Here is a 27131-nt window from a genome sequence, read left to right on the forward strand (position 1 = left end):
ATATTATATGTAGCACCTGGTTCTTGGTACATATTTCTTTTTATTTTTATCTAAGTGTTTTGCATTTTTGGCCTTGGACAAAAACCCTAATCTGAGGGTTTGCACCCTATTTAAACATCTCATTTAGTCACCCATCATCCCATTTGCTCCCAGAAGACCTCCATAGCGAACCCCAATCGTGTGAGTGAAGATCTAAGGCCTTTTGAGTGATTTTGGTGCTTTTGTGATCTAAGAAAGGAAGGAAAAGCGTGAAGAAACAAGAAGAGGCTAGAGGAATCCGAGTTTGAGCATCTTCCACAGTGCATTTGAGCTATAAAGCTTATACCTTGCTCATTATTATTATAGATATTTTCTTGAAGGAATTTAGGGCTTCTAAGAGCCATTCTGGCTACCAACCATGATTGCAAGCATGGTTGAGGGCTAGGGTTTCGGATCCAGGGTTCTTGAGGGACCCTAAGGCAGAAAGCAATTGTTTTAGAAGCCATGGAAAGCCTCATGCATGTTGGGAGTTCCTTTTTGAGCCATTTGGGCTCATTCTTCCATGCATGCACGTAAAGTTTGTAACTGTACGTGCTAGATTGAGCCTATGGGCTTGGATCTATCTTTTGGTCAAAGGTACACATCAGAAATCGAGGATTTAGGGTGTGGACATTACCGACTCGGCGAGTCCGTTCTTGGGACTCGACGAGTCCAAGGCATAAAGTCCCATATCTGTTAAGGGTCTAAAGAACACAGCTGGGTGTTAGAAGGACTGTAGAAGGTCAGAAGGAGCAACCCAACGCTTTGAACTCAGCTGTAGACCTGGAATTCATGGGGCTCGACGAGTGCTATATCAGACTCGGTGAGTCCAAGACAATCTCCTTAAGATCAAAGATGAACTCGACGAGTTGTTCATACAACTCGGCGAGTTGAGGTCGGGACTTGTTCATCAGATGAAGGAGGACTCGACGAGTTGTTCATACAACTCGGCGAGTCGGATGAAGGATCATTCGATGTTCTTATAGAAGAGGAACTCGTCGAGTCATCGCCAAACTCGAAGAGTTGAGTCATGGATGACGTCGTGTAAATGGATAGGGACTCGACGAGTTGACGGCCCAACTCGGCGAGTCGGTTCAACTTAAAGTTGACTTTGACTTGGACTTGATTGGGGGTAAAATAGTCATTTTACCCCAAGAGTAGATGTCAGTTTCTGACTAAGTGTTTTGTGGGGATTGTAGCCGGAGGATTTCCAGAGCAGCAGCAGGCAGAGACATCCCACAGGGATTATCAGCAGCTACTTGTTCAAGGTGAGTTACCTTCCAGTAGCGGTGGGTCTACGGCCACAATGTCGGCCCACCAGTAGGAGCTGTATGATGATTGTGTTTGTGATATCATCTAGGTATGCTACTACCTGATATGTTATATGCTGGCATGATATGTTATATGTGATAGTGGTGGAGTTTGGTTGTTAGGACCGAAGGGTAGGTCAGGCACCCCATATATGTCTGATAGTATGTGATGATATGTTTATATGTTGGCATGATATGTTATATGTGATAGTGGTAGTAGGAAGGGAATGTTGGATAAGGTGTCTAAGTCCATAACTTATTTGGTATATTCTTGACCCGACCCGGCATGGTCCATTTGGGTTGCATTTCACCCGAACAATTTATGGATAATTTTATGAGAGTTATACACATATGTTTATTAATATATTATAAGTTATAATATATTAATATGAGGTTATGTTATTTAATTAGTCTTACTCTTAAATTAATTATGAATTAATTTAGAGATTAAAAGGAAGATTAATTAGATTATGGGCTATTGGTTTTATATGGTGTGGGCTAACACTCATTTGTTAATGGGCTAGGCTTGGATGGAAGTCCATGGATGATCCATGGAGCTTTTAACCCATGGATCCTTGGAAAAGGAAAGGTCATGGGTTATTAGGGTTTCACCCTAACCATGTACACTATATAAGCATGCTTATGGTGCATGAAATGAAACTAGTGAACTAGTGTGTGTGCTTGTGTGTGGCCGAAAATTACAAGTGTGTGTACACTCTCTAAAGTTTTCCAAGTGTTTGTGGTGATTTGTGATTCCATTTGAGGCATTCACACTATTGGTGCTTGGCCCTCAAACTCCTTAAGAATCAAACTCATCAAAAAGGTATTTAATCTCTTCTAACTCTTTTATGTTGAAATGTTCCCCATGCCATGTTAGATAGGTTATGAAACTTGGAAAATTATTATTTTGCATGTATTTAGACAAACATAGATCCAAGGTTTATTAGGGTTGCATGCACACTTAGGAAGTGTTAGATTGCTCAAAACCCAACAGTGGTATCAGAGCCTAGGCTTGCTTGTTTGATACTTGATGCAAAATAGTTGAAAAAGTCGAAAAACTTGTTGTCTGCCTGATGAACTCGCCGAGTCCATGGGGGGACTCGCCGAGTTCATGTGTATCTTCAACCTACTCGCCGAGTAGGTTCATGCACTCGACGAGTAGGAGCCACAGAGTGCAGATTTTCGACTTTTGCTGTTGGAAATGGACTAGAAACATTACCCTAAACTGTTTTGGTGTTTTAAAACTTGTTTTAGTTGGTGTAATGGTTGTTCTAATCCATTTACAATAGCATATATCAAAATTCCATGTTTTTATGTGTTCATATAATTCTTGAAATTTTGATGATCATGTTCATGTTCTTATGAATTTAGAAGATGATAGGAATTATTTGCTGAATTGTTTAGAATTAATTCTTGATCATTTAGATGTTTTAATGGAGTCCATAATTTTTCCTCAAGTTATGGATATCCAAAGGTCACTTTCTTTAACACACATATTTAAACACATAAGTTACATGAAAATGAAGAGTCTTCATTTTTATGAACCTTTAATTCATAAGTTATGAAATGAAAAGTTTTGGATAGTTACAAAACTTGTCCTCAAGTTTTGGAATTTGTAAAGTTTCACACACTTTAATAAACTTTAATTCCAACCCTTAGAGTTTTAATAGTTAAAATTCAACCCTTATACTATTTATAACATTAATGGTTAATTATTATATATATGTATAAGAATAAGTCGTTCTACCGTTAGTAGGCCTCATTCACGAAGTCGGTCTATAAGGTGGGTATAAGGTTGTTGCCTATAAAATGGCGACTTAATGGGTGTCCACTCTCACCCACCGCTTGCTTGACTGGTGGAGGGTCGTTAGCCGAACGGGTAGGACAATAACTTTAAATCCTCATTAAAAGTATAATGATTATTATAAAGTAACTAAACCTTTTTAATTCCCAATCTTAGTTATTTTAGGAAAAATGTGAACATGGTGCTAGTCCATGGAATTCACACTTTGTACCTTACCAAGTCGTTGGTGGAGCGTGTGTGGTTAACCGGCACACTAACTTGGACTAGTAAGGATCACGAAGGGTGACTTAATGTTTGTCATGGATCAATGGAGCGTGTGTGGTTAACCAGCACATTGATTAGGTGATAATATTAAGGGTACCAAGTGAATTAGCATGGTTATTCACACCTTGTTTTGTGATCCTCGGCATCCTAGTCACAAAACTTGAAGGGCACAATCGAGATTGAAACATGCCATTGAAAAGTTCAATGAATCTCAAAAGAATCTAGGAATTTCAAATCCAATTAAAACCTAATAATTCATTTTGTTTATCATGGTGGAAATTGGTGAATCGTCATTCACCTACCTTTCAAATATATTATTACTTAGATTACGGCATCCCTCTTCTAAGTATAATATATTGTGATTGGGTCCTAGCCTTAATATTACATTTGGGTGTCTTATTAAGGATTCTATATATCTAATCTAAACTTGCTTTCTTCCTTCATATGTCTTCCAACACTAATGCTTCAGGCTCTAACCCAACTGGTTCTTTCTCTCTCATGAATCTTTGTGGGAGGGTCATCTTTGATGGTTCCAACTTCATGGATTGGATTAGGAACATCAGGATGGTTACTCGTTATGAGGACAAGGAATATGTCCTCGATAAGGAGTTAAAAGAGCTTGATGAGTCTACTTCTACTCCTGAGGAGATCGCTGAATTCAGGACACATGAGAGAGATGCTACTAAGGTGGCATATATCATGATGGCCATGATGACAGCCGAGCTCCAAAAGTCATATGAAGATTTTTACCCTTTTGAGATGCACCAAGACCTGATGGAAAGGTACCATCAGAGTGCTCGTCAGGAGCGGTATGAAATAATCTCCTCCATAATAACTACCCGCATGAAGGACGGTGATTCCGTCACGGCTCACATGCAAAAGATGCAAAGGTATGTGGACCGTTTGCTGAAGCTGAATGTGAACATCCCTGAGGAGTTGGCAATTGACATCATTTTGCACTCCTTACCTTCTTGTTATGACCATTTTCGTATGACATATCATATGAACAAGGAGGAAGTTACCCTCAGCAAGCTTCAAGGACTCTTGAAGACCGCGGAAACCGGTCTTAAGGGCAAGGCGGTTGTTACCTCTACTACTCCTACTCCAACATCTACCCCTGTTTTGGCTATCGGGAAAGGCAAAGGGAAAAAGAGGAAGCACCCTTCGAAGGGTACCAAGGGAAAGTCTATTGAAGGCTCCTCATCGAAGACCAAGAGCGGTTCTGTCACTCCTTCTGCCATTCCCAATGATGCTGAATGTTTCTATTGCCATGAAAAGGCACACTGGAAGCGAAACTGCCCTAAGTACTTGCAGGATCTAAAGGATGGGAAAGTGAAACCCACCCATGCAGGTATTTATACAATATTGTCTAATTACTCATCATATTCTAACTCTTGGGTGCTTGATACAGGATGTGGTATTCACATATGTTCTGATATGCAGGGCCTAAGAAGAAGTGAGGATGTGGAGCACGGGAAGATAAACTTGATCATGGGGAATAGGAAGGCTTCACCTGTTTCCAAGATTGGAGTTTATACTTTGTTGCTTAATAATGGGTTAAAATTAGATTTGAATAAATGTGTGTACTCGTCTGAAATGGCGAGAAATATTATTTCTTTTCATGCTTTGTACAAACAAGGTTTTACCTTTTTGTTTGATAATGAATGTGATGGTATTAATGCTTTCTTTAAAAATGTGTTTTATTTTAAAGCGTTACCTTGTGATGGTGTGTATGAAACTGTGTCGATTGTAGACAACTTAGGAAATAATGTGTTGTATATTGATTCTTCTACTAGCCTAGATAAAGCATCATTGTGGCATTGTTGTCTTGGACATGTAAACAAGAAACGCATAGGCCAACTCCAAAAGAGTGGAGTTTTGGAATCATTCGACCTTAAATCGGATGATAGTTGTGAATCTTGTCTACTTGGAAAAATGACAAAATCACCCTTCACTGGAACTTGTGAAAGGGGTGAGGGTTTGTTGGACCTAATACATACTGATGTATGTGGGCCATTCAAAACCGCCACAAGGGATGCTAATCGTTATTATGTGACTTTTATTGATGATTTTAGTAGATATGGGTATGTCTACTTAATCAAACATAAGTCAGAAACCTTTGAAAGGTTTAAGGAATTCAAACAGGAAGTAGAAAATCAATTGGGCAGGAACATTAAGATGCTTCGATCCGATCGAGGTGGTGAGTATCTTAGTACCGAGTTCCTTGACTATCTTAAGGAGTGTGGGATTGTCTCACAATTGACTCCTCCCAGGACACCACAGCTGAATGGTGTAGCTGAGAGGCGTAATCGAACCTTGTTGGACATGGTTCGCTCTATGATGAGTCGAGTTTCGCTACCAATCTCTTTTTGGGGGTATGCCTTAGAGACTGCCGCCCATATCCTTAATCTAGTCCCTATAAAGAAGGTTACCAAAACACCTCATGAGATGTGGACTGGGAAGGTTCCCAATTTGAACCACATCAAGATTTGGGGCTGCGAGGATTTCGTGAGGCGTGAGACTCATGATAAGCTCGAACCCCGAAGTGAAAGGTGTATTTTCATCGGCTACCCACATAAATCCTTCGGTTACCTCTTCTACAGAACCAGTGAGAATGTGGTCTTTGTAGCGAGAAGAGGGGTCTTTCGTGAGAGAGAATTTATAATCCAAGGAGACAGTGGGAGGCAAATTGATCTTGAAGAAATTCAAGAAGCAATTAGTGTAGGAACCTCAGACACTAGCAATCAACCTGAGGAGGAAACTCTTGTTGAGCAAGCTGACATGTCTGTACCTCCGAGGCGTTCCACACGGGTTAGGAACACACCTTCATTTTATTATGGCTTTCATATTACTACGGAAGGTGATACGTTTATCAGCGATAGTACGCTGGTAAATTTGGATGAACCTAGCAGTGTTAAGGAAGCCATGGCACGCCCAGAGTCTGCTAAATGGAAGGAGGCTATGGACAGCAAGATACAGTCCATGTATGACAATAAAGTTTGGAACTTGGTTGACAATGTACCAGGCCGTAAAACAGTCGGGTGCAAATGGATCTTCAAGAAGAAGACCGACATGGAAGGAAAAGTGCATACTTATAAGGCTCGACTGGTTGCAAAGGGTTTTACTCAGACTCAGGGTATTGATTATGATGAAACCTTCTCGCCGGTAGCAAAGATTAAGTCTATTAGGGTTATGCTAGCCATTGCAGCATTTCATGATTATGAAATATGGCAAATGGATGTCAAAACCTCTTTCCTTAATGGAAAGTTGGTTGAGGATGTGTACATGAATCAGCTAGAGGGTTTTGTCAGTGCAGAGTACCCTAATAGAGTATGCAAGCTTGAGAAATCCATTTATGGATTAAAACAAGCATCTCGTAACTGGAATATTTGTTTCGATGAGAAGGTCAAAGAGTTTGGCTTCTCGAGAAGTGAAGACGAGTCTTGCGTGTATGTCAGAGCTAGTGGGAGTATAGTTAGCTTCTTGGTACTGTATGTGGATGACATACTACTTATAGGAAATGACATCCCAACCTTGCAGGAGGTTAAGTCCTGGCTTGGGAAGTGCTTTGCTATGAAGGACCTAGGGGAGGCCACCTATATCCTAGGGATAAGGATATTAAGAGAAAGGAGTAAAAGACTAATTGGACTTAGTCAGAGTACCTACTTAGATAAGGTGTTGAAAAGGTTCAACATGCAGAATTCCAAGAAAGGAGATTTACCGATCCAAAGCAATGCCAAACTAAGTAAGACTCAGAGTCCGAGTACAGAGGCAGAGATAGCTGAGATGAGCCAATTATCGCATGCTTCCGTTGTTGGCTCGATCATGTATGCTATGACTTGTACCCACCCTGATGTGGCATTTGCTTTGAGCATGGTCAGCAGGTATCAGGGGAACCCTGGCAAGGCTCATTGGACCGCGGTAAAGAACATTCTCAAGTATCTGCGGAGGACTAAGGATTGGATCCTTACCCTTGGTGGGAGTGATGACTTGAGAGTATTAGGGTATAGTGATGCTGGTTTTCAGACTGATAGGGATAACTTCCGCTCTCAGTCGGGCTGGGTCTTTACCTTAAATGGAGGGGCAATTTCTTGGAAAAGTTCCAAGCAGGAGACGGTGGCTGATTCGACTTGTGAATCAGAGTATATAGCAGCGAAGGAGGCGATATGGCTAAAGAACTTCATCGGAGACCTTGGAGTTGTACCATCTATTAAGGAACCTATGGAGATTTTCTGTGACAACAATAGTGCGGTTGCCTTAGCCAAGGAACCAAGAGATCATGGCAGATCACGACACATTGACAGAAAATATCACTTCATAAGACACAAGATTGAAGAAGGACTCCTCGTGACAAGGAGGATATCGTCGGATGAGAATCCTGTAGATCCCCTTACGAAGGGACTGACGAGGGTTAAGCATTTTCAGCATGCGAGGCGCATCGGGTTGAGGGACGATATTAGTTTTACAGATTAGATAGTTTTCCTGAAACTTGTAAAATGTAATCGATGTTTGATGATGAATAAAATTTGTGATTTATTTATGAGTAAAGTGTTACTATCATTGTCAATTATTTACTATTGTTTCAGTTTTGCATGTTTTGACTTCCAGAATAATTAATTTATTCAAACCTCCACAATCGGTCATACGTCGGAAGTAGGTATGAATCAAGATTGTCATGAATTGGGTTTGTAGATGGCTAAAGGTGTTTAGACATGGCAATGGTTGCTGCAACATTCATGAGTACTCATAAGCTATGAGTATTGGTATAAACCCACGCTCACTTGTATCACTTCATGGAATTTATCTCGAGTGATCATGAGACGATAATATCATATAAGTCTTCTAACCTAGAGATATGAGTTGTTACCTATGAGTTGGTTGTGCATTGATTGCACGTAAACGCATCAGTAACTTGATGTTATAAAACGTGCCTTTGTGTACAATTCAACAAGTAGTAGAACAAGCATATGAGTCGAAGTTTATCTGTTCCTTCTAGAAATAGAAGCGATATCTGGGCCCCTCGATGATTTTGTGTTGACCCATGTACCGGGCCCGGTCAGAACTAAACTGATGTGTTCAGTAAAGTTCTTTGTCAAACAAATCGAAAATCGAGAAACAACTGCCAGACAATAAGCAAGACATAGTTCCATGTGTTTGTCCGGCTGATATCATGAGAACAGAGGATTAAATGATCACTTGTCTTAAAATGGCGCTTCATAGTTCAACAGAGTTTTCGAGAGCTACGATTGCTGGTTGGTTCCTGAAGTTATATAGGCAAATAGAGTTATTAGACTTATCCAAGTGGGAGTCTGTTGGATAAGGTGTCTAAGTCCATAACTTATTTGGTATATACTTGACCCGACCCGGCATGGTCCATTTGGGTTGCATTTCACCCGAACAATTTATGGATAATTTTATGAGAGTTATACACATATGTTTATTAATATATTATAAGTTATAATATATTAATATGAGGTTATGTTATTTAATTAGTCTTACTCTTAAATTAATTATGAATTAATTTAGAGATTAAAAGGAAGATTAATTAGATTATGGGCTATTGGTTTTATATGGTGTGGGCTAACACTCATTTGTTAATGGGCTAGGCTTGGATGGAAGTCCATGGATGATCCATGGAGCTTTTAACCCATGGATCCTTGGAAAAGGAAAGGTCATGGGTTATTAGGGTTTCACCCTAACCATGTACACTATATAAGCATGCTTATGGTGCATGAAATGAAACTAGTGAACTAGTGTGTGTGCTTGTGTGTGGCCGAAAATTACAAGTGTGTGTACACTCTCTAAAGTTTTCCAAGTGTTTGTGGTGATTTGTGATTCCATTTGAGGCATTCACACTATTGGTGCTTGGCCCTCAAACTCCTTAAGAATCAAACTCATCAAAAATGTATGTAATCTCTTCTAACTCTTTTATGTTGAAATGTTCCCCATGCCATGTTAGATAGGTTATGAACCTTGGAAAATTATTATTTTGCATGTATTTAGACAAACATATATCCAAGGTTTATTAGGGTTGCATGCACACTTAGGAAGTGTTAGATTGCTCAAAACCCAACAGGGAATAGTCCCCAAGGGTAGTTCGGACACCCCAAATATGTCTGGTAGTTCGAACACCCCAGAATGGTTTGACATAGGTAGGTCAGCACCCCATAATGGCCTGACATGGGTAGGACGGCACCCCATAATGTCCGCAAGGGTAGGTCGACACCCCAGAATGGCCGTACGGGTAGGCAGGCACCCCCAAATGGCCGTACCGGGTAGGTCGGGCACCCAAGAATTGCCCGACAATATATATGCTATGTGATTGTATGGTATGTGGTATGATGGGGGAACTTACTAAGCTTCGTGCTTACAGTTTATAGTTTTGGTTTCAGGTACCTCTTCAGCGAAGGGGAAGGAGCTGGCGCGGTAGCAGCACATCACACACACACATGTTGGTTTTCCGCACTAGAGTCTCTTGGGATTGTACTCTGACATTATTCTTACTTTTGTGAATGGTTTCAGACATGAGTTGTGGTTTTTATGAAAAGTTATGTTTAGATGGTGTTTTCTTATAAATAAATTTTGCTAGTCGATTAATTAAAAATGAAATTTTTGGACTTGAAATTTGGGTCGTTACATTATAGCTTTTCAGTGTCTGATCAAATTCAGGAAATTAGTTGATTTTGATGACACTGGTTTCCAGAATTTATACCAGCTTTGTGTGCAACACTTTACATCAGTCAAGGCTCTGTTTCAGGCTCTCATTCAAAGAAGGTACATCCAGTTACATATATACTCTCGTTTTTAGAAATATATGTTATTTCTTACTGATTCCATGTTCTTTTTGTGTCATATGCAGTGAGGTTGTATTTGTTGCTAATAGGAAAAACACATATCAACACATTGTGCTATTTGCTTGGTCTTCAGATAAGAATAATGAAGCTGAAATGATAGAAACGTTTTGTAGTTTATATGTTAAAGAATCCCAACTTATGTTTATGTTTGTGACTCAATCATATATAAATAATGTATATAATATTTTTAAATTAAATTTTCTGTAGCCTGGAACTCTTTCTGACTTCACAGCCTCCACAATCCAAAGTTCATGTAGGGTTATTTTGGTAATTTACTGTAGGATGGAACTCTTTATGCTTGAAATTTTCAGTTCCATGTCAGTAACCAACACCACTGTTACTGTCGCTCCACTAACAATAACCACCGCACCACCACCACCTCTGCCTGCAGCTGCCATGAACACAAAAAGTAACGGTTTTGATGAATTTGATCCTCATGGTTTTGTATCTGAATGCGTGGTTGCTTATGAACAACATCAACATCAGCATCAGCAACACCACCACCCCTGCCAGTATCAAGTGGTGGTGACATGGATTTGTTTGGGGACCCGTTCTCTTTGAATTCATAGTATTTGATAGTTGGGACCAAATGGTGCAATATTTGTTACTGAAATCGGGGTTTGTTTCAAAACAGTTGGAGTTGGTGTTTGTGTCATAACTTTTGGCATTGAAGTTGAGTTATGCATTTCCCTTAGTGTTCATAGCCTTCATTTATTTATGTACTAGTTATGAGACCCATGTAATACATGAGTTATTTTTTAAAAAAAAAAGTCAAATATAAATGTCAAAATATTTGAGAACTTTAAATTTATAAGAAAATAAGAAAAATAATGAATTATTATAATTGAAATGTTTTTTATCTTTTAAATTTAAATAAATAAACAAAAGAAACTAATGAGTTTTAAATTGAGTATTTTGAAACTAAAAGGTAAATTCATTAATGAAATTGATATTCATTTATTACTACATTTATTGTAATTATTATATTAAAATATTATATTGAATTTAATAAAATAGAAAAATTCATAAAATGACATGTGGAAAAAAAATTAATTAAAAATAACCATAAAATGACATTTGACAAATTGATTGAGAGTGTGACATGTGGCAAAAAAATAACTTTCATTTATTATAGTAGATTTATTTGGCAGTGGGTGTGGCATATGGAAGATGGATCTGTTAGTTATATAGAAGGTATTCCTCCTTATGCTCTTATTTTTTTTATAAAATATATTTTGATGGGGAAAATTATCAAGTAGGTGCAAAGCAACCAAATTATCTTGTTACTGCTGATGATGTTGATACATACCTTGCCATTGAAGTCCAGCCCATGAATAACAGAAAGCGAAAGGTAATGCATTTCTCTCCTCTCTTAACCACCACTTGATTATTATTCATTCTTCATATTTTTTATTGTTGCCAAGTGAAAATGGTATATCCATCCATATTCACATCCGCATCTGCATGCATCATACCCCAGATAGTTTTAGCTTTTATTTGCTTATTCTATAGCATCTTACTCCATATTTTACTTTGAGAAATCTAACCAACCAATTATAATTTATAGCAGTATCATACAAAAGTAAAGTTGTGTAAGTAAGTAGTATGTGATGGATGGACATGAAGTTATTTTAAATCTGGAAAGCAGACTCTACTTACGTCCTTATATCAAGTGGTATTGACATGTATATGTAATAATGTTATGTTATGTTATGTTATGTTAGTTCTTTATATCGACAAAAATATAAGTCATATCTGTATGGTTAATATGTTTCCATATTCCTTCGAATTGCTTATAGCAAATATTATATCTATATGGATGCAGATGCTGAAAACTTAAATATACGTATATGTTTACAATCAAAATATGAAGTTAGGAAGAACAATTGGCAGAGTGTTTTTAGGTAGTTGTATAGAACCGGTGGTCCATACCTCAAGAAAGAAGGTTGATAAAATATTCAAGTGTCTTTTGTGTATAATGATGATCGGAATCATATAGGTTAGTCACTTTAGAGCGGGAAACAAAGGCTTTGTGACATTAAGAAGACTTAAGGTTTGTGCATTTGTTCCTTATCATACATTACACTTATACACACTAATTGTCTTTTGTGATGTTCTTTAAAGTTAAAACAATGTACTAATAATCTTACAGTGCTTTCCTAATATAAAATTTGCAATTTTGTATTAGTTTTTGAATTAGAAGGGTCATGATTATAAATATATAATTTTTTATATATTTTACCTATTATGTAAGACATCGTACTACTCACTAGGCTTCCCGAACCTTATACACATATTTGACATAACATTTTCTCAGGTTAGTAGTTGTTGAGTAGTGACTTTTGAAGACTGTGGAATTTGCATGGATTTTTAGGACTTTATGATATCTGAAATAGCTAGACTTGGTTATATTTCTTTGCCTCTTGTAATGGTTGATATACCCCGGGTACATTATTTTTGTTTGTTAAATAACTGTAAAGTTACAGACTTTTTCTTTAGATTACTTATTTTTTCAAAACCTTTTGAAAGATTGTTTTAAATTATTAATAATCAAAAGGTGTTTAGTATAAGTTGATAATTGTCTTTGATTATATTAAATAGTTAAAATATCATTTAATAAGACAACTAAAATAACTTTGACCGGTCAAAAGCCAAAGCCATCCTGGTCCCTATTAGAGTTCAAACTATAGCCACTAATTTGGTAAGTTTCTTGCTTTTATGAAACTAAACTAGCTATATTATCTACTAGGTGTGAAACCCGTATATTACATGAGTTTGTTTAAAAAAGATTAAACATTAAAATGTAAACAATTTTTTTTAATATACAACTTTAAAATAAGGAAGAAACATATTTATTACAATTTAATATTATATATATTATATTTAATACTTTACATATATAAGTATATGATTTCAATTTTAAAAATTGAAAAAAACCAAAAATTGACAAGTGGATAATATTTATTTCAAAAATACCAAAAAAATGACAAGTGTCAAAACTCATTAAAGACTGACATGTGGCAAAAAAAAATCATTTATTAAGAAGGATTATATTTTTCGATTATGCTAATTTATTTGTTTTTGGTAGGTAAAGGCAAAAGTTAGGTGGCACTTTCATTGCTTGGTTGTGAATTATATAAATTATGAGGATGAACAATGGAATTACATGTGTTTGGTGCAACTTTTGTTTGCAAGAGCGGATATACTTTCTTGACTTTCTCTCAATTTCATAACAAAAGTATTTGTTTTTTGTTTTCTTTAAAATGCAGTTTAACTTATGTAAAATTGGAAGGTGATATATTTCAACCAAGTGGTTCTTGGAAGCAAGCTACACTTCACAAATACTGTCAATTTTCCTATGTAGTCGATAGTGGCGCTATAGCGGTGCTATAACGGCGCTATAGCGGTTAGCGGAGGCAAAGAAACGCTATTTTAGAACAGCGGTTTAGAATAGCGGTGGTGCTATTAGCGCAACGATTTACCGCTATTTACCGCGATTATGGTCACCGCTATAGCGGCGCTATAACCGCTATTTGAATAAATTCCATTTTTGAGAGATTTTACATAAAAAAAATGTTTTTTCTGCCATTCCATTGAATAAAATTGTTTTTTCTTAGCCCAAACCAAAACTTTTATGTAATTCCATTGAATAAAATTGTAATTTTGTTCCTGTCATGACTTCCATTGAAACCTTGTATGTGTTGTCTTACTAATTGTGTTGAAAACTTGAAGTACTAGATTATGATTAACTATCAAATTACTTAATAATTTTACTTGGTAACTATAATTGTGTTAAAGTATGATAAAATAATAAGTATTTCATATGTTTTCTTGTTGATTGTGTTAAAATATGATTAACTGTGACATTGGTAACTGGTCTGTGAAGTATGATTAACTAATTATGATATGTGAAGTATGCTTAACTAAATATGATATGTGAATTATGATTTACTGATTAACTAATTAACTGGATTGGGTTGAACTTCGAAGTATGATTTACTGATTAATACTCTAATATATATAAATTCTAAATAATAAAAAACGTTATATCATCGCTATACCGCCGCGAGAACCGCGATTTCAAATAGCGGTAACCGCTATTATATTTTTTTACGGTGATAACTGCTTAGCAATTTTCACATGCATTCATTATTCAAAGAGTATATTACAACTTTAGTCCTTATTGTATCAATGTCAAAAGTTATGGTTCTCTCTAGATGTTTCATTTGTTTAGGTGGTCCCTAAAAATTAGTTTATTTTGCAAGGTTCATCCCTTTCACTAGTGGTGCTAAAAAATCTATGTTAAGTCCAAAGCAAAATGACTATATTGCCCTCATCTTCATCTTCCCTGTCAGTGAAAACCCTAAAAAATCAGAATGGAATGAAGTTTTTCTTATTAAACATGTTTTTATTTATGTAATTCATTAATTGCATTACATTTTTATTTTATTATATTTTACCATTCAAGTTTGCTTGCTAGAAATAACACCATACATTCATTACGGTTTTTATAATTTTAGGTTTCATGTTTTCAAGTAATAGCGTCGTAACTTAAAATGGTTTTTTTCTCTACAATGACGTTAATTCCCTGTGCTTAGATATATGTTGCGATTACATATTTTCCTATTTGGTCCCTGCACTTAGTTGTTTTTTCGTTAATGTACAGGAAATAATGTTTTCCAAAACTTGCTTATTCCCATCACATTTTTATCGTCCTTTCATAACCCCATCTAATAAAATTCATTGCTTTTTTTTTTTTGGAAGATCTTGGAAAACAAAGATAAATAGAGGTTTACAAGATATTTTTTATTGGAAAATAAGAATGTACGTCACTATTCTTAACACATACACACTAATATATAGCCAGACACATTTTATATGCTGATGTTTTGTGACTGTATTAATAAAAGGCATACATAACTAATGGGAAAGTACGATGCTAAATTCATATATATATATATATATATATATATATATATATATATATATATATATATATATATATATATATATATATAGGTTCAATTGAGAAAATAAAAAAGGTTGAGAATAGAAGACTCATTCTCAGCCACTCATTTAATTAGCCTCTAAACATAAAGAACACGGTGGCAAACTTATAAATATGATATAATAGCCTTCAATCACAATACATAAGTGTAGAGAATTAGATAACATTTGAAATTCATTTTAATCGATCGTTTATCATCCAAATTTCTTTTCCAACATTCAACAATCATTCAGATTTCTTCAATTAAATCATCGATCAACGTCATCCTATGTTAATCAATCATCGATATTCGTCAATAACACGTGTTGACAACAAAAGTTCGTTTTTTGCTCTTTCAATCCAACCTTCAATTCTACTTGAATATGATTAGATCTTCAACATCTACGATTAATTATACTCCCAGCGTTATTAAATCAACATCATCGGTAATCAACAAAAAATCCACTTCATATCATTCATTCAACATCGATTCTCAAATAAAACTTCAAAATTAAGGTTAGAAAAAGATCAAATCGTTTTTTGTTTGAAAATTTTCATATAATTCTCTATCTATCTACTAGTTTGTAAGATTTAAATAGTCAAACTATCATGTTTTTAATATTTTTAAAAAAATTAAATTGTATACACTCCAACTGTTTGATGAAATGCATAAACTAAATTACCACGTTATATTCATATATGAATATGTTTTCTCACCTGAATCAGTATATGATTATTAAAACAAAAAATCGAATATGCAAGTCTGTATGATTATTAACATATAAAAATTATGTATATTTGTGAAAACACATTGTAATATTCATATGTGAATATACTGTGTAATATTCATAAATGAATATATCATCTAATATTCACAAGTGAATATATTATGTAATATTCACATGTGATATACCATGTAATACTATGTAATATTCAATATGAAAATATTATCTAATATTCATAAGTGAATATATCATCTAATATTCACAAGTGAAATATATTATGTAATATTCACAAGTGATTATTACAACACAAAACAAATATGCAAGTCTGTATGTTATTCATATGTGAATAACATATATAAATTATATATATATTTTAAAACACTTTGTAATATTCATATATAAATATACTGTGCAATATTCACATATGAATATACCAACTATTATTCATAAGTGAATATACGATCTAATATTCACAAGTGAATATACTATGTACTATTCTCATGTGATATACCATGTAATACTATATAATATTCACATATGAAAATATCATCTAATATTCATAAGTAAATATATCATCTAACATTCACAAGTGAAAATATACTATGTAATATTCACAAGTGAATGCATCGTCTAATAGTATTTAAATATGAATATACTATGTTTATTATATGCTATATTCACATATTAATGATACTAAACTGTAAAAAAAAATTAATCATACTTTTTATTCATAAGTGAATAACGATGTACTGTAGTAAAAAACTGATTCGTTTTTATTCACTTATGAATAACGAAAGCTGAAACTATATAAAAAAATTTATTTTATCTTAAAACTATATCAATATTAATGTCTATTTATAGAGAATAAAAAATTATGAATTTTGATATATTTAAAATTATTTTTCGATAAAAATAATTCCTTAAAAAAATAAATAAAAAAACTATGTTTTTGTACATATTAAGTTAATGATTAACATAGTTTAAGAAAACATGTTTTGTTGGAAAACACATGTGCATTCCTTTCCCATTTCCGCACGTAGGTTGGAGGTTTTTTCGGCAAAAATAAATGATTGACTGAGAATGATTCCACTATTCTCAACTTTTTTTTTTTTTTTTCAATTGAACTCTCCTATATATATATATATATATATATATATATATATATATATATATATATATATATATATATATATATATATATATATATATATATATATATATATATATATATATATATATATATATATATATACACACACCCCATCCTATGTGCATATATGAAGGCTAATTACAATTTTAAATTGGAAATCTTAAGCAAGTGATTCTCTATAAGTGCTAATAGCTGATTTTTAGAAAATTTATTACAAGGAGAAGAGTATCATAACAATGTTTTCCATTAAATGTCTCTTTTTCTGCACAAAAGGTATCTTTTCCCTTGACCCAATCATCATTTTTGAGCTCTCAGCTAAAATGCACAATGCATCTAGCTTTTTGTCACCCACCTCCGATGCATCATGAATCTATAACAAATATTTGAAATTTAATTATAAGCAAAAAAAGGCGTACACAAAATAATATAATGTAAAAAAAGGAAGCCAAGAAGAGATTAAGAACCAGATCAATGCTAAGTGCTAAGTGGGACATTATTTCGAACTTTTGCAATAGCATCTACATACTCTACAAACTAAGAAAAAAAATTACATTAATATGCTTAAAAGATCATGAAAAGAGTTTAATATTCATATAAATTTTAAATATCCTTAGGTTTCAGTTTTATGCAAGCTGAATTCAAACACAGAATATGAATAATTTAAAAGAAACCACCAATTATTTGTAAGTATGAAGATATTTAAACAGACATTGAAATGAATGACACCATTGTTGTTAACCAGCTCAATTCATACAAAGATGTTACTTAGGAGTAATAATACATAGACATATGCAAATTGTTTTAGAAAAAAGAGACATTAATTCCTTAATAGTCAAACAAATTTGTACATAATTTACATCATTGATTGCAAATAGACAAAAAAGAGCTGAAAAAATGCACTTCATTACGTGAATTTATAAAAACAATCGCCGTTGCCGGGGATCGAACCCGGGTCACCCGCGTGACAGGCGGGAATACTTACCACTATACTACAACGACTGATTTGTTATGGCTTTTGAAATAGCCTTATTTATTTGTATTGTAATAAAACGATTGGCTGTAAAACAACGTTGCGTTATCTATTTCTTTCTCATGGTTTTGGATTTGTAGTTTTGTAGACAAGCGTGAAAGAGTAATGAAACCGTATAACGGAAATTCTCCCCCAACGCATGGCCATGGCTACGTCGGCGACCACCACCACTTCCGCAACTGCAAGTATTTATCTCTGCCGGAAACCTCTGGCCATTGGAAGAAGCTGCTCCAACAATTACATCAGTTTCGTGAGGAAATCAACGCGTCGATTCTGTGTCAGTAGTTCCGCCGACGATTTACCATCTTCGTCGGCAGCCACTACGGAGGTTGAGGGAGCGGAGGAGAGTAAGATTGAAGTACCAAAGGGACCTCCTTCTTTGATTTCTGCCCTAAACGTCGAAAAAGCTCTTCGTGGAATTGGTACTCTTTTTTGAATTCTAATTGTTTTCAATCTTTTTCACCAATCAAACATTATACCGAATAGGAAATTCCAAAAAAAAAAAGAATGAAATTTTGCTTGTTATCGGGTGTAAAATTTTGAAAAAAAATCGCAGAAATCTGATGAAGTTTCTATTTAGAATGCAGCGATTACAGATGTAGATTACTATGGCATACTAGGACTGAAAAAGGGATGTCCATATGATCAGGTTCGTTAAATTCTTCTGTCATTCATTTCAATTTGACTCCATGGTCAACCCTCTTCTTCTAAATTCACCATCCCAGGTGAAAGTTGCATATGATGTAAAGCTTGAGGAACTAATGAACCAAGGTCTGGAACAAGAGGAGCTAACAAAGAAGCTTGACCTCTTAAAGGTACGTATAAAAACTAAAAAGTCCCAAACAAGAAATGCACACCAACTGTTTGATAAAATGTCTTTTGTATATGTTTCAGGAATCCTACACAATCTTGTCTTCAGTAGAAGATAGAAGGCTGTATGATTGGAGCTTAGCAAGGAACGAAAACCCAGATCGATATGCTTGGCCTTTTGAAGTTGATATTACTCAAACCATAAATTCACCAGACACCCCTCCTCCAGCGCAGGTAAATCTCTGGCTTCATCTATCTACTCTTTGGGATAATGTGGGTGCTATATTTTTCCAACTTACTGTAAGCAACAACATATGAAAATATCCCAAAAAAAGGAAGTTGAAAAAACTCTCCTATTGTGAGAGATGCAATAAGTTTTTTATTTTTTTACTTTGATCTTTTTCTATGAAAAAGCTTCACTAAAAACATCTGCTATTGTGGATGCTCAGAGGTTACTAGTGGATTTTGTTATGAAAAAGTTGGAAAAGAAAAAAAGCTCATAGCTTTTTCAATTTGCTTTCTTCCGGATGTTTTCATTTGTCTTTTAGTTAAATTGGTTGAAAAAATATGGGACCCACATTATCATTGAAAAAGGAACTTGGAAAAACTTGTTAATTAACAAGCAACTTGAAAAAGCTTTTTCAATTTTCTAAGAGCTTTTTGGTTTGAAAAGGCTCCTATTATTAAAAAATCACAATTTTTGTATCATCCATTTTCAATCTATAGATAACCGTAGAACGCAGTTAGTTTAGTTTAGTTTAGTTTAGTTTAGTTTAGTTTTGTCCAGTCCAGTCACCGGACAGAACTAAACTAAACTATACTGAAAATGGATGATACAAATATTTAAAATGGATGATACAAAAGTTGTCATCCATTTTCAGTTCAGTTCAGTTTAGTTATGTCCAATCTAATCAATTTAGTTTAGTTTAGTTCTGTCCGGTCTAGTCCAATGCAAAAACTAAACTAAACTAAACTGACTGAACTGGAATGGACAGAACTAAACTAAACTATACTGAAAATGGATGATACAAAAATTGTGATTTTTGAATTTTTGTATCATTCATTTTTAGTATAGTTCAGTTTAGTTCAATCAGTCCAATCAGTTCAATTTAGTTTGTCCAATCCAATCCAATAATACAACTCTAGTATTATGTTATTTCGTGAATGTGACAATGGAAGTAAAGTATGACATGATGGTTAAATTAAATGGTGATATTACAGGACCCTGAAGATTTTGGGCCCACTAGATTTGTAGGATACTTCCTCCTCACCTGGATTATCATTTCCCTCTCTTTATCTGTTGCATTTAATCGCTAGCTTCGTTTGTTTACCCCATTTTCAAAATCATCGCCCTTTAAATGTGTAAGAACAATATTTTATTCATATATCCTTCGTCAATACTTATATTCTTGTTTTTTGGTGTACATTTCTAGTTATCGTCATGATAGAACAAAATTTTAATTTTGCAAAATTATCCTTTGAGTTACCAAAATAATTTAATCTGGATATAATTTTATCATAAACATCACAATTGATTGAAACAATGAAGAAATTGGCGATAGCTTTTGTCTCTACAAACAAAAAATAAGTGAAATAGTCCTGTAATTTGTTTATATGTTTTTGATCACCAAATCGTGATAATATATATCACCTGTTAATTTGTTTATAATAATTGTTCTTATAAACTTTTATATAAATACTTATTGTCTAATAGGTACTAAATATCCACTTGTAGTTTATTTGCTATTTAGATAAATACATACATAAATCTAGGGATAATGAAAATGAAGGAAAGAATGAAGAAATTAGGGAAGAAGATGAATGAAATGGAATGTAAAACTGATTCACTTGTAATAACATCACTTCTTCACCAAGTTTAACATAAATTGGCTTTTAGAATCAAGTTGATACCCAAGACAATTAATTTAGAAAAAACATCCAGAAACAACTAATTGATTTCACACCCACAAACAACAAATAAGATCAAGAAACAACTAATTTAGACCACAAAGAACAAATCAATTCCCACAAATATTCGATTGAGATCCATAAACAACTAATTGATACCCACAAACAATAAAATCGATGCCAAGTTAGATCATAACTTGACTTCTTTCCTTCGTTTAGGCCTTTATTTTTATTTTTCAGCCGTTAAAAAAACAATAAAATAGAAATTGATACCCATAACAACGAATTAAGGCCAAGAAACATTAAAAAAGCCTTTATTTTAGTTCATTCTCATAGACGTCAAATTATAAAAGATGATCACTGTCATTCTCATGTTTGTTAAGAAACTAAAATAAAAGATAACAAATTTTTATAGACAAAGTATCAAAATTCACGAAGCTTGGACCCGACCCATTTCATCATCTCTTATAACTTCAAATTTTGGAAGATGTTTTTCTAGTGCACTCTAGCAATAAATAAATAAATAAAAAGATAAGTACTCTTACAAAATAATTTATATTAAAGAAAATAAAATAAAATATAAACGTGTTAAAATATAAAAAACCAACGGTTAATTGTTGTTCCAACATCTTGCCATTTGTTCCAACATCTTGCCATTTGTTATTAGGCGGGAGCAATGACACTTAAGAGCAACATCCCCCACAATCAATTGTCGAGGGCTGTTGGAACAAGTGTCGAGGCTTTCGAAACAACAAATGACGAGGTTGTTCGAACAACAAATGGTAAGGCTGTTGAACAAATTCCCATGCTGCTAGAATAAAAAATTAGGAGGATGTTGAAAATACAAATAAAATATTGACTTAATATAGTTTGAAGTCATTTTAAAAGAGACAAAGTTTGATGGAGATGATAAGGTCGTATGCAACCATCATGAAAAAAGGTGGATTAATCAAAAATGGAACACAACACTTGCATGAAGAATAAAACATAAGTTAATCAATCTTGAATCCACGCAAAAAAAAGGACATGTGAATGTTTCACTTGATACACATACATTTGATCAAAAGGTTTTAAGGGAAGAACTTGCGAATATGATCATTCTTCATGAGTATCTACTGAACATGATGCAAAATGTTGGATTTAGAAGTTTTGTTAACTCAATTAGCTTGTTATTTAAACATGTTCAATGATCAACCGTTACGAGTGATATAAAGAACATTTTTAGAGTGAAAAGATAAAAAAATGGTTTTGAGCGCTAATCAATGTAGAGCCTCTAAAAAAAGATATTGCATAGTTGTCACTACACATTACATCGATGATTCATGGAATTTAGGCAACAAAATGCTAAGGTATTCAAGAATTGTTTTTGTCTTTTATTTTGATTTAATCTTGACAAATTGTGTACTAATTAGTTTTCTAAATTATAAATGGTAGGTTTATGTATTTTTTGGGCCCTTTACACTGCTAAAACACTAACTAAAGAATTAATGGGGTGATTGGTTGCATGGTCCACTAACTGCAAGTTATCTACATTGACTTTAGATAATTGTAGTGTTAATATTTCTATGATGGATAAATGGAAAGAAAAATTAAGACATGATAATATAATTTTAAAATAAATTTACTTCACAAGAAATGTTGTGCATATATATTAAACTTAGATGTTTAACATGGATGAGGTGCAATTTAAAGTTGGGTAAAGTCTATTTGTGAGAGTGTTTCTTATTGGAATAAAACGTTTTATAGAGAGGAAAATTTCAAAGATACGAAGGATGGGTTGTCTCTTTCACGTAAGAGAAAGTTAGTTTTAGATCGTAAAACCAGATGAAATTCCATTTATTTGATGCTTATAAGTGCATTTGTGTATAAGGATGTATTCAAGATTGACATATAGCAAACATGATGGGTGAAAAACTTAAACTGTTTATAGTGTGACCACAATGTTTTTCGGGGTCAAATATCCAACTTTTTCTCTATTTTTTCCAAAGATTTGTGAGATCCGAATTTTGCTAAAGAGTGTCTTATATCACCTTATATGGGGATCAAGGCCATGACTACTTGTATATTTGGGAAATTTTAACTAATATTTGTCTCTTATACAGAAGTATTATTTCCTTAAAATTTATGGTAATGAGTCCCCGATAGAAGTTAAGCGAATTAGAAAGTTGCCGTATGATTTTGTAAAAGAATACAAGCCATATGATATCAAAGAAACCTATTCTTCATTGAATAATTTTGTTTTTAATATATATATATATATATATATATATATATATATATATATATATATATATATATATATATACTGAGAGAGAGAGAGAGAAAGAAATGATCAAATGAAAACAACTAAAAGGTTGAGAACGCGAGAACAATTGTAGACCAATCATTCCATCAGGGCGTAAAAGGAATTTTACAATGTAATTAAATATGAATAATTAATTAATTCCTACAATCATGAGATCCTATCTAATTAATTGATTTTTTTTTACCTAAATACTAGAAATGAATTTAATATATTTTTAATTAATAAGATTATTAAAAAAAACGTTTTTAACATGATTAAAAAATGTTTTTTTAGTATATCAAAAAGATTGATGAATTAGTCATTTCAGTCGAATATGTGTAATCATACAAAAATAAAAACTAATTTATAGTCATATACGAATCCGTTTTAATCGTGAATGAATAGATGAATTAATTTATAATAATAAACGAATATAACACAATTTATAGAGAAAAATTACAATACAACTATAATCATAAATAAACAAAACATATATATATATATATATATATATATATATATATATATATATATATATATATACACATATATATATATATATATATATATATATATATATATATATACATATATATATATATATACATATATATATATATACATATATATATATATGGAAAAAGTGAATATGTGGCTGTTATGTACCTAAGCTTAGGTATAGAACCTTTTAAACGATGTGGTTTTAAACAAAACAAATTCAATTTCATTTTCTCTTAGCTTTGTTTTAATAGAATATCATTGAATTAAGTTCAATTATGGAATGAAAAAGATCAATTATATATATATTTTTATTGCAAATAATTATTGAAGTTTATAGAGAAAATAAAAAACCAATATTTTTTAACGAATATAACTCAAGAGATTTGTCTTTCAATTGAAAAACTATTTCCAATGATTTTGTAAAAATCTTGATTGAGTTATGACATGTTCTTTTATCTTTTATTCTATTAGTTTTCATTTAGAATTTAGTAGGGTTGATTAAATGGTCACAAATTTTAATGCTTTAAGTTCTTAGACACAATGAAGAAAAAGAACATAAATTTGATCAATTTAGTAAGTCACATGATAAAGGAATAATAGTAAAAAGATATCATAATTTGTTTGGATATAAATGCATCAAAACTACATTATTTGGAGGGTTCTATATATAAGCTTAGGTACATGACAGCCACATATTCCCTAAGCCCCATATATATATATATATATATATATATATATATATATATATATATATATATAATAACACAAAAAGTTACAATGTAATACATATCTATTTTTCTATAATCACATATGAATACAACAAAAACAAAAATTATAGTAAAATTAATTAATTAATTATTATTATATAATCATAATTGAATAAGACGAGAACTTTTCCACTTTGTATTGTTTGATTGTATATTAGCACTCCAACATTCCGTTTGTAGAAGAATCTCGACTTCCTTTACAATCTGTCAAATAAAGAAATAAATACAATTATCAATCAACTAAATGAAAAAGATTTAGAAAAACACATATGACGTCAAATTATATATGAAAAGACATGAACAAAATATAAAATGCATATGAAATCCTATAATTGTAATTATATTCATAAATGAATATATATTATTAATCACAAATGAATACACTTCTAATCATAATGAATACCACTCTAATCATAAATGAATAAATGAATACCATAGTTGCAGATCCCACGAGGCACATGACAAAACCCATTGTTGACTTAGAGAGTGTCACAAATGAGATCAGAATTACTGATTATACTCTTTAGGAATAACAACTTATATTCTATTTTAGATATAATAGGTTTTATTAAAAATATAAAAAGAAGAATACACTAAGCATTTCATCAAATAGTTTGTATGCATACAAAATATGCAAATCTATTAAGAACAAAAACTATTTTTAACAGTATAGATTAGTGAGGCTCTTTAGAATGTTCACATGATATGCTGACCTTATAAATTTTAGTTGCAAATCAAGGACTAGAAAGTAAGCGTAGGCAGAGGAATTGTTCAAACAACATTACATGCAATAATGTGATGCTAACTTGAAATTCTACTGATGCCCTTGCTTTATGGAAATCGACTAGAATAAAGAGATGTTATTATAGAGATTAATTGGTTCTAGAACTCAATTAAAGCCCTGGTTTATAGAAATCAATTGTGATTTTGATTATGCTTGCAAGTATATGAAGAGGGTAAAATCGGAACTATAGAGTTCCGGTTCCCTCTCAATACGTGATTAATTTCCTTTCATACCAAGTAGCCCTTGCTTTATGAAAACCCTAATTTCAGAAAAATAATGACGATTAAGAGGAACAATGATGGTGATAGAAATTCGAAAAAAATCACCTGAAAAGGGGACGCCGATCATTTTTTTAAAGATTGTTCTAGAGGCGGAAAAGGTGGACCATGGTTTTGACGGACGTGAACGATGGCGTCTTGGGTGGTGGTGGTTGTTCGGAGAAACGATGCCCGACCTAGAAACGTCGGCTATACATAAACTTCATGAGTTAGCGAGTTGTGATGGTTAGATTATGGATGCGACATTGTGACAATCCATGGTGCGATGGAAGGAGTTTGAGAGAAGAAGATATTGTGGTGTGCAAGAGGCGGTTTATTGATTAAACCCTAGATATATAGAAAGAGAGATGAACAACAATATGGAGAATTAGAAAGGAAATACGGGAGTGAGTGAGAAATTACAAGAACTGGCTAAAGTTGTAATTACCATCATACCCTTATCACCTTTTTTAAGTTACACTTTAATACTAATAATTTCAGAATTTACATAAATGATCCATTTGATAATAGTCTTATATTTGAATATTTAGATGCTCTAGATTTGTTCTTGCGTTCTCAGCCTTTTAGGTGTTTTCATTTGATCCTACTCTAATATATATATATATATATATATATATATATATATATATATGTGTATATATATATATATATATATATATATATATATATATATATATATATATATATATATTGATGATTATGGAGATTATTTGGCTGGTTACAATTTATTTGCAAGTACCATTTCATCTGTTGATACTTACAAGTCTGAGTTACATTATTATTTAAAGGAGATTGTTTTGGCAAGGACCAAAATTTTTGATATTTTAGAACGATGGAAGGCTACTAGTCTTAAGCAATCCTACTTTGCAACGAGTTGTTAATGATGTTCTGACTATAGCAATGTCTACCGTTGCTTTTGAATCAACCTTTAGTACATGTGGAAGACACATCACTCCTCACTGTAATAGGCATCATTGTGATACATTGGAAACATTATTTTGTGCACAAGATCGGTCATGGGATGAGAAATTAGGTATTGTTTTTCTATATTCTAACCCTATTATATTATATTTTGATTTATTTAGCATAAAATACTTTGTAATGAACTTATCTTTGTTTATTTATTTATTTCTAGGTATACACTAAAATAGACAAAAACATATTGCAAAATTTCAAGTTATAAGAGATGATGCATCAGATACAAGGATTGTTGATTTTGTTACTTCGTCTACGAAGATTTCTCATTTTTATTTTAGTTTCTTAACAACCATGAGAATGTTGTGATCATCTTTTTTATTATTTATTTATGAGAATGAAGTATGAACAATTTAATGTTTTAATTTTGTGATTATTGCTTTTGTTTATTTTTTTATATATATTTTTTAGAATTACCAAAAAATGGATTTATTTAACTATACAAATATCTATCGAGTTCTGCAAACCCGGCTAATATATTTTTACCTGAACCTCGGAGCATTGTGGATTTTGTTACTTAGTGTATGAAATTTATCATTTTTATTTTTAGTTTCTTAACAAACATGAGAATGTCATGATCATCTTTTTTATTTTATTTTTTTACTACGAAAATGAAGTATAAACATTTAAACGTTTTAATTTTGTGATTATTGGTTTGTATTTTTATACATTTCTTAGAATT

The 27131-nt window shown here is 32.8% G+C and overlaps 1 protein-coding gene and 1 non-coding gene across 2 annotated transcripts; one reads left to right on the forward strand and one right to left on the reverse strand.

Moving 5' to 3' along the window:
- Positions 1-18039: 18039 nt before the first annotated feature.
- TRNAD-GUC (transfer RNA aspartic acid (anticodon GUC)) lies at positions 18040-18111 on the reverse strand. Its single transcript has one exon. It is a non-coding gene; the product is annotated as a tRNA-Asp (tRNA).
- A 119-nt stretch (positions 18112-18230) lies between these two features.
- On the forward strand, positions 18231-20356 carry LOC111888551 (NAD(P)H-quinone oxidoreductase subunit U, chloroplastic). Its single transcript, XM_023884704.3, has 5 exons — positions 18231-18564; positions 18730-18791; positions 18868-18957; positions 19037-19186; positions 20174-20356. The coding sequence occupies exons 1-5, from the start codon at positions 18282-18284 to the stop codon at positions 20267-20269; spliced, it is 681 nt and encodes a 226-aa protein (XP_023740472.1). The 5' UTR covers positions 18231-18281; the 3' UTR covers positions 20270-20356.
- The last annotated feature ends 6775 nt before the right edge of the window (positions 20357-27131 follow it).

Source organism: Lactuca sativa, chromosome 7 (assembly GCF_002870075.4).
Source record: "Lactuca sativa cultivar Salinas chromosome 7, Lsat_Salinas_v11, whole genome shotgun sequence".
NCBI lineage: Eukaryota > Viridiplantae > Streptophyta > Magnoliopsida > Asterales > Asteraceae > Lactuca > Lactuca sativa.

What these genes read in the sequence shown, in the direction of transcription:
- LOC111888551 (XM_023884704.3), top strand. Translation starts at nt 18,282, where the DNA reads ATGGCCATGGCTACGTCGGCGACCACCACCACTTCCGCAACTGCAAGT. An exon ending in AAAAGCTCTTCGTGGAATTG is followed by an intron (nt 18,565 to 18,729) that starts GTACTCTTTTTT and finishes TTTAGAATGCAG; the next exon opens with CGATTACAGATGTAGATTAC. An exon ending in AGGGATGTCCATATGATCAG is followed by an intron (nt 18,792 to 18,867) that starts GTTCGTTAAATT and finishes TCACCATCCCAG; the next exon opens with GTGAAAGTTGCATATGATGT.